At 47.8% G+C, this 8950-nt stretch overlaps 1 protein-coding gene across 7 annotated transcripts in view; it reads left to right on the top strand.

The window, feature by feature from the left end:
• The first annotated feature begins 849 nt into the window (after positions 1-849).
• Positions 850-8950, top strand: part of CEP72 (centrosomal protein 72) — a 35756-nt gene continuing 27655 nt past the window's right edge. For 4 of the 7 annotated variants that reach the window (XM_043887755.1, XM_043887758.1, XM_043887757.1 and 1 more), the window contains exons 1-3: positions 850-960; positions 7779-7906; positions 8722-8917. In XM_043887755.1, coding sequence (XP_043743690.1) covers positions 882-960; positions 7779-7906; positions 8722-8917 — 403 coding nt within the window. In that variant the 5' untranslated portion in view covers positions 850-881. The remainder of the gene's footprint in view (positions 961-7778; positions 7907-8721; positions 8918-8950) is intronic. The other 3 variants (XM_043887760.1, XM_043887756.1, XM_043887754.1) reach the window with 1 other exon arrangement.

The following is an 8950-nucleotide window of genomic DNA, read 5'->3' as shown; positions in this document are numbered from 1 at the left end:
CGGGAAAGGGCACCCCCAGGACGCGGGCTGCCTGGGGCAGAGTCAGACAGACGGGAATGCAGGTCTTCCCTGGCGGCGCTCCACAAAAGGCCCAGGGAGCCCGACACACCGTGAACCCCGCGGTTCAGACTCCCGGCTTGTCACTTAGGAAATGCGGACGCGGGCAGAGCCGGACCCGCTGTTGCCGAGTGACCTGACCGTGGCGGGCGGGAGAGCCCCGAGACCCAACGTAAGCCCCCGCAACCCCGGGCAGAACCCGCGGGGCCGCAGCCCAGGATGCAGACCAATCTGGGGATGCAGACCAGCTGGGGCAGGTGCCCTGGTGAGGCGAGGTCCCCATGTGGGACCGGAACTCAGGTATGCCCTGGGGCGGGCCCCAATTTACCCAAACCCCGCCTCCAGGCTACCTCAGCCACACCCACATCCCCGCGCCTTACAGGCCTTGGCTCCGCCCACCCGCCCTCCGCCCCCGCCCCCGCCCCTTCATTCAAGCCCCACACCCACACCCCGCGCCTTAAGAGCCTTGGCCCCGCCCACCAGCCCTTGCCCCCGCCCCACCCTCCAGCCCCTTCACCCACGCCCCCGCACCTTACAAGCCTTGGCCCCGCCCACTTCTCCCTTGACCCTCCCCCCACCCCCGCCCCTGCCTCCAGCCCTGCCCCGATCCCGCCCTCGGCCCCGCCCCTCCCTTCAGACTCCACACCCACACCCACACCCCCACACCTTACAGGACTTTGCTCCGCCCACTTCGCTCTTGACCCCTCCCTTCCCCTCCAGCCCCGCCTCTATCCCGCCCCTTGGCACCGCCCCTCCCCGCGGCCCTTCGCGGCCCTTCGAGGCCCCGGCGCGCAGGCGCGGGCAGGTGAGCGCCGTTTGAAAGTATGGCGCCGGGCGGGCGGGTGTTGCTGTGTGAGGAGAAGATCCGGGAGAAGAGCGGCCTGGCGCCTCACTGCGACCTGGGTGCGCGGCGGGCGGCGGGCGGGCGGCGGGCGGGCGGCGGGCGGGCGGCGCTGGCCGAGGGCGCGAGCTTCCCGCTGCGGTGTCGGAGGACCGGTCAGGCCAGAGGTGCCGAAAGAGACCGCTCGGTTCCGAGCCGCCCCAGCCTGAGGGGCGGGGGAGAGGGGTGGGCTGGGGGTGGTGGGCCCCGAGGGCGCGGGGAGCGCGAAGAGGGGCGGGGCAGCGGTGGCGCTGAGAGCGCGGGCCTGGGGCCCTCGAAGAGCAGGGGCCCGGGCGAGCTGGGGTCCCGAGCGGAGGCCCTTGAGGGGCGGGGGCCGCCCGGCCCTCGCTCCGTCTGAGGGGAGCCCCTCCGGGGCGCGTTTGTGGAGCCTTTGCGGCGCTGATTTTTGAGTTAATTGGTAAGATCACTTGGGTTTTCTTTCACCCGTTAGTCACCTGGATTAGGTTGGTTTTCTGCGAAAGCTTGAAGCACCTTCGTTTCTGGAGAAGGGGCGACCTGTCCTGTGGTAGGACTCGTTCGCTCCTCCCAGGCCGAGGATCTCGTGTTCAAGATGGATGTTGCGCGCTAGTTTTCTTTTTTTTTTTTTTTTGGTCTGGTTCTGGTATCAAGGTAATACCGAACTCATGACATCGTGGGTAAAGTGCCTCTTCGGTTTTCTAGAAGAGATTCTGTAAAATTGATGCCAGTTCTTTTTTTCTTGATAGAACTTTCCAGCGAAACCTTATGCGCCTGGAAATTTCTGTATTTGAAGCTTTTAAATTACAGTGTCTGCAGTTGTTATAGAACTATTCATATTATCGACTTCATCTTAAGTGAGTTATGGTTATGTGGGGTTTTGCAAAACTGATTTCATCTAACATGTTAAATTTATGTGTATAGAGTTTGTGGTATTTCCTTATTAGCTTGTCAATGTCTGTGTGGTCTGTAGTGATACCCTTCTTCCATTCGTGATATTGGTCATTTCTGTCTTCTCTTTTTTGGTCTTTCTTGAGGTTTATGGATTTTATTACACTTGTCAATGAGCCAGCTTTTGGGTTTTAGTCATAGATTTTTTGGTTTCGAATTTCATTGATTCTGTATTATTGTCTTCTTCCTGCTGCTTTCCATTTATTTTGCTCTTTTTCTTGATTCTTGAGATGAAAATTTAGATTTTTGATTTGAGACTTTCATTTTAGTGCTGTAAGTTTCCCTTTAAGCACAACTCTAGCTACATCCAAAAGTTTTGTTGTATTTTCATTTTCATTTCACTGTGTTTTTTAAATTTCCCTTGACTTTCTCTTAGACCTGTTGTTCAGAAATGTGTTTTTCATTTTTCTGTGATTGGAGGTTTTCCTAGCTTGGTATTTTTTTATTTCTGTTATTGATTCTGATGTGATTCCATTATGGTCAGAAAACATACTCTGTATGATCTTAATTGTTTTCAATTTGTTGAGGTTTGTTTTATGGCCCAAGATCTGGCCTATATGTACCAAGTGCAGTTAGAAGGAATGTGTACTCTGTCACTGACTGGAGCGTTGTATAAACATCAGTTTGATTCTGTTGACTTATGTTGCTCAGTTCTTTTTTATCCTTGCTGATTTTCTGTCCAGTGAGTCTCTTAATTACCAGGAGATAGGTATTGAGATCACTAACTGAAATTGTGAATTTGTCTCTTTCCACTTCATGTGTCTTGAAGCTGTGCTATTTGGTGCATACATATTTAGGATTTTTATGTCTTCATATTGGAGTGACCTTTGTAACATATGTAATATTCCTCCTTATCCCTGATAATTTTCTACAGTGAGACATCTACTTTATCTAATATTGGACTTCCCTGGTGGCTCAGAGGGTAAAGCGTCTGCTTACAATGCAGGAGACCCGGGGTCGATCCCTGGGTCAGGCAGATCCCCTGGAGAAGGAAATGGCAACCCACTCCAGTACTCTTGCCTGGAGAATCCCATGGATGGAGGATCCTGTTAGGCTACAGTCCATTCCTCCTTATCCCTGATAATTTTCTACAGTGAGACATCTACTTTATCTAATATTAGTGTAGTCATGTATGGATGTGAGAGTTGGACTATAAAGAAAGCTGAGTGCCAAAGAATTGATGCTTTTGAACTGTGGTGTTGGAGAAGACTCTTGAGAGTCCCTTGGACTGCAAGGAGATCCAACCAGTCCATCCTAAAGGAAATCAGTCCTGAATATTCATTGGAAGGACTGATGCTGAAGTTGAAACTCCAATACTTTGGCCACCTGATGCGAAGAGCTGACTCCCTGGACAAGACCCTGAAGCTGGGAAAGATTGAAGGCAGGAAGAGAAGGGGATGATAGAGGATGAGATGGTTGAATAGCATCAATGACTCAATGGACCTGAGTTTGAGCAAGCTCCAGGCATTGGTGATGGACAGGGAGGGCTGGCGTGCTGCAGTCCATGGGGTTGCAAAGAGTTGGACATGACTGAGCGACTGAACTGACTGAGTGTAGCCTCTCCAGCTTTCTTTAGTCTTGTGTTCGCAGGGCATGTCTTTATCTGTCTGTTTACTATTTCATCTGTAGGCTTACATGTATCATAATATTTTAAATGAGTTTCTTGTAGGCAGTATATGTTGGTTTAGTCGCTAAGTTGTGTCCAACTCTTGTGACCCCATGGATTGTAGCCTGTTGGGCTCCTCTGTCCATGGATTTCTCCAGGCAAGCATACTGTAGTGGGTTGCCATTTCCTTCTCCAGGGGATCTTTCCCACCCAGGAATCGAACCCGGGTCTCCTGCATAGCAGGCAGATTCTTTACTGACTGAATTAACAAGGGAATCAGTATATACTATATATAATTTCTAATCTAGTCTGCTAACCTCTGTCTTTTACAGTGTGAAAGTGTTAGTTGCTCAGTTGTGTCTGACTCTTTGTGACCCGGTGGACTGTAGTCTGCTAGTCTCCTCTGTCCATGGAATTCTCCAGGCAAGAATGCTGGAGTGGGTAGCCATTTCCTTCTCCAGGGGATATTCCTGACCCAGGGATCGAACCCTGCATTGGTTCCTCATCTCCTGCATTGCACGCAGGTTCTTTACCGTCTGAGTCATCAGGGAAGCTTCCCTTTTATAGTATATTTAGACCATTTATTAATATTAATATGGCTTCTGTGTGCCATTTATTATTTTTCTGTTTATTCCCTTTGTTTTTTCTTTTGTTTCCTATTTCCTTCCTTTCTGTGTTTCCTCTTTCCTTCCTTTTCCTTAGTCATGTCTGACTCTTTGCGACCCCATGGACTATACAGTCCATGAAATTCTACAGGCCAGAATACTGGAGTGGGTAGCCTTTCCTGTCTCCAGGGGATCTTCCCCACCCAGGGATCGAACCCAGGTCTCCTGCACTGCAGGCAGATTCTTTACCAGGTGAGCCACAAGGGAAGCCCCTTCCTTCCTTACTTGAGTATTTTTTTATTATTTCATTTTGATTTACCTATTATATTTCTGAGCATATCTCATCATATAGCTCTTTTAGTCATTGCTCTACATATTACAGCATACAGTGTTTATGTGATTTAACACACTTCACTTGTGTGGATGGTTTACCATGTCAAGTGAAAATAGAAATTTTACCACCATTTTTTTTTTTTTCGTTCAGTTGCTCAGTCGTGTCCGACTCTTTGAGATCCAATGGACTGCAGCACACCAGGCTTCCCTGTCCTTCACTATCTCCTGGAGTTTGCTCACAATCATGTCCATTGAGTCCATGATGCCATCCAACCATCTCATCCTCTGCTGCCCCCTTCTCCTCCTGCCTTCAGTCTTTCCCAGCATTGGGGTCTTTTCCAACGAGTCAGCTCTTCGCATCAGGTGGCCAAAGTATTGGAGCTTTAGCATCGATCCTTCCAATGAATATCCAGGGTTGATTTCCTTTAGGATTGACTGGTTTGATCTCTTTGCAGTCCAAGGGACTCTCAAGAGTCTCCTCCAGCACCGCAGTTCAAAAGCATCAGTTCTTTGGTGCTCAGCCGCCTTTATGGTTCAATTCTCACATCTCTACATGACTACTAGAAAAACCATAGCCTGACTATATGAACCTTTGTCGGCAAATCGATGCCTCTGCTTTTTAATATGCTAAGTTTGTCATTGCTTTTCTTCCAAGGAGCAAGTGTCTTTTTTAATTTCACGGCTACAGTCAACATCCTCAGTGATTTTGGAGCCCAAGAAAATAAAGTCTCTCACTGTTTGCATTTTCCCCCCATCTATTTACTGTGAAGTGGTAGGACCAGATGTCATGATCTTTGTTTTTTGAATGTTGAGTTTTAAGCCAGCCTTTTCACTCTCCTTTTTCACCTTCATCAAGAGTCTCTTTAGGTCCTCTTCACTTTCTTTCATTAGGGTAGTGTCATCTGTGTGAAAGTGAAGTCGCTCAGTCATGTCCGACTCTTAGCGACCCCATGGACTTTAGCCCACCAGGCTTCTCCGTCCATCGGATTTTCCAGCCAAGAATACTAGAGTGGGTTGCCATTTCCTTCTCCAGGGGATCTTCCCATCCTAGCGATCAAACCCGGGTCTTCCGCATTGCAGGCAGATGCTTTACCCTCTGAGCCACCAGGGAATGCAGCCACCCTGCATGATATATGCAGGTATCATCTGCATATCTGAGGTTATTGATATTTCTCCTGGCTATCTTGATTCCAACTTGTGCTTCATCCAGCCCAGCATTTCACATGATATACTCTGCACATGTACCACCATTTAGGTTTCATTATTCTTCCACTATATGATTTGTCTAGATATTTCATCTGCATACCTGAGAACCACAGTAATGATAAGATTTTTTTCCTTTTACAACCATCTAACAGTTTAAATAGCTTAGGAGGAAGCATTAACCCACATGTTTATCTGTTTCATTTTTCTTTCTTCATGCCTAATGTCCCAGATTTCCTTCTTTTATCTTTCCTTAATGTTTAAAGATCTTTCTTAAGCAGTTGTCTTCGGGAAGGCGTGCTGGTGAAAAGTTCTCTTAGTGTTTCTTCATTTAAGAATATCTGTATTTCACCTTCAGTCATAAAGACTGTTACTGAAGAATATAGATTTCTAGGATGAAAGTTCTTATTTTCAGCAATTGAAAAATGTGAGAGTACTTCCTTTATGCCACCGTGGTTTCTGAAGAGTAACTCCCTACCATGGGAGTTGTTTCTCTCTCTGGGTGATGCCTTTCTCTCTGGTTGCTCTCGAGATTTTTTCATTGCCGTTAGTGTTTTTGATTCTGATATGTTAGCTTTTGCCTTTATTCTGTTTGGTGTTTTTTCAACTTCTTGAATGTGTCGGTTTATGTGTTTTTTTTTTTTTTTTGCCAAATTTAGAAAGTTTTCAGCTGTTACTTCTTTAATTTTTTTTTTTGTTTGTTTAGGCCATGCAGTTTTTCTCTTCTTGAAACTAATTGGAACTCCATGCGTTCCCAAGGACATGAATGTTAGATTGCTTTTTCTTTTTCCCAGGACCCTGAAGCTCTGTTCATTTTTTAGTCTGTTTTCTCTCTTGGTCAGATAGGACAATTTTGTTTATCTTTGCATTTACTCTCTTTGAATTTTTTCCTTTCATCTCCATTCTGTTATTAAGCTGCTCCCATGGTTTTGTTTGTTTCTTTCAGTTATTGTATTTTTCATTTCTGAAATTTCTATTTGTTTTTTCTTTACATCTTTTGGTTTTTTGCCAAGAATCCCTACTTTCTCATTTTTTAAAGCATGTTCATAATTGCTCTTTGAAGTATTTGTGTATCAGTTGCTTTAAAATCCTTGTTAGATAGTTCTGGTTTCTCTCATCTCATTATTGGTGTCTATTGTTTTCTCTCATTCAGGTTGAGATTTTCCTAGTTCTTCATCATTTTTGATTGATCACTTTGATTGGGATTCTGCTTCCTGTTTAAATCTCGTTGCTCAGTTCTGTCACTGCCTGGATGCTGCCTTATTGCTGAGGCGGTGGCCAGGCCCTTGTCACACACACAGCCTCCACAGACACCTCGTTACAGGCAGCCCAGGGCAGTAGTCAGGCCCGCTGTCATGGCCCCAGTGCTGGCCACTGTGCAAGGTCCATGATTTTCCCTCGGTATTGGGTGGGAGTCGGGCTGGGGTTGTCAGGAGTCTGTCCTGCAAGGCCATCTCTCCTGCAAGGCCATCACTGTTCATCTTTGACAGTGGACAGCAGGCTTTCCCATATCTTTTGGTGGATGTCCATGGGTGTTTCTGGGTGGCCAGCTTCTCTTGCATTCAGATTGGGATGTATAGGAGACAACAAAACCAACCCTTGGTGCTTGACCATTTTTTTAGGTCCCTAGACAGTTGGCCTTCTGCCCCCATGCTGCAGTTGCCAGGCACTTTTCCCATGTTGTTGTCCAGGGTTTTTAGATCTAATAAATGGGGAGGAATAGGGTGAAACGTGTCCACTCTGTTTTGTCTGAAACTGGAAGCCCAAAAACCAGTTTCATATTTAATCAAAATGTGTTTTAAAACAGAAGTTCACAGGAAAATATTTGGTGTATCCAAACACAGAGTGTCTATTCATTAGGGAAACTTACTTTTGTAGTGATGTTTGTCTCATGAGCGCTCACTGGGTATGTCCCAGAGAAGCGTGTGGTGCCCCTCAGGTGCCGCTGCCTTCACCTGTAACGGCGCTACCTCAGATCAGCTCCTGAGAGGGTTTCAGATGTGATCCCTGCGTGGAGGCTCAGAGGCAGTGGGCTGAGCAGTGTGGTAGTGGCAGCCCCCTTAGAAGGGCTTCCTGGTGAGTGAGTTTTGGAGGGAGAATAAATTACTGTAATAATTTATTTTCAGTAAAATAATAAAGTTAAAATCTCTTAATTTTCTATTCTTAGCTGAACTTCGGTCATTATCTATTCCTGGAACTTACCAAGAAAAGATTACTCACCTAGGAAATTCTTTGATGAATTTAACAGGTCTAAAATCTCTAGATCTCTCACGAAACTCCTTGGTTAGTCTAGAGGTAAGTTTTAGGTTTGTTTCTTAAAAGAAAATTTATTGCTATCATAGCAGTGGGAAGTACATTTATGGTAAAAAAAAAACAAAAGCAATCTCTTATGGCTGCTTCTGAAACGTGTAAACTGTACATGTAAGTGACCATAAGTGCTGTGCTGCTTTCCTTGTGTTTGCTGTGAGCTGGATTTCTTCTGCATCACATTGTGTTCCAACTATAACGTGAAGCCACCGCACTCTGAAGATGGTTGTGTCTGTAAAGGAGAAAAGGCCTGAAAGATGAGCGTGTGCGTGCCCGTCCTCCATCCTGCTCAGCTGTTCTCTGCATCCACGCTGCACTTCTCATGTGTGTGTGTCTGGCTGTTAGTGGCCTTGGGCCCTTGAATGGCTTGTGTGCCTGACACGGCAGGCGCTGGTGGTGGAGAGAATGCAAGAAGTCACCAGGCGATGGCGAGTGGGAACGCGGTGTGAACTGCCAGGGCCTGCGGTGGGGAGAAAGGGAGGCAGGACGTCACTGCCCCTGACCGGGGTTAGGAGCCCTCAGCCTCGAGTCAGAGTCTGGTGCAAGTTCTCTCGTCCAGGCTGCACTCAATCCTCCCATCTGTGAAATGGGGGCAGCGGTGGTTCCGCTGACAGTGCTGGGTGCGGAAGCATGATGGTTGATGCATTGCTCAGCTGGCGTGTGAGGCCCTGCAGGGAGGGATTGACCCACTCGGCCCCCTCACGGCCCCGGAGCAGAGCTCGTGGTGGAGCTCATCTTTGCTCTGCTCTCCGGTGATGAGGGGTGTGTGTGTTGACACCCGTCTCACCCTGCGTTTGTCCCAGCAGGGCATTGAGTGCCTGACGGTGCTGGAGAGCCTCAACCTTTACTACAACCGCATCTCCTCGCTGGCGGAAGTCTTCCGGCTCCACTCCCTGGCAGCGCTCTCCGACGTGGACTTGCGGCTGAACCCCGTGGTGAAGAGCGAGTCTGACTACCGCCTCTTCGTGGTGCACATGCTCCCGGGACTCCAGCAGCTGGGTAGGCCGGCTGCGCTCCCGGCCTCGCTCGGCG

This window comes from Cervus elaphus, chromosome 25, assembly GCF_910594005.1.
Source record: "Cervus elaphus chromosome 25, mCerEla1.1, whole genome shotgun sequence".
Lineage (NCBI taxonomy): Eukaryota > Metazoa > Chordata > Mammalia > Artiodactyla > Cervidae > Cervus > Cervus elaphus.
Note: the sequence above shows the minus strand (reverse complement) of the source record. Positions and strands in the feature narration are given on the sequence as shown.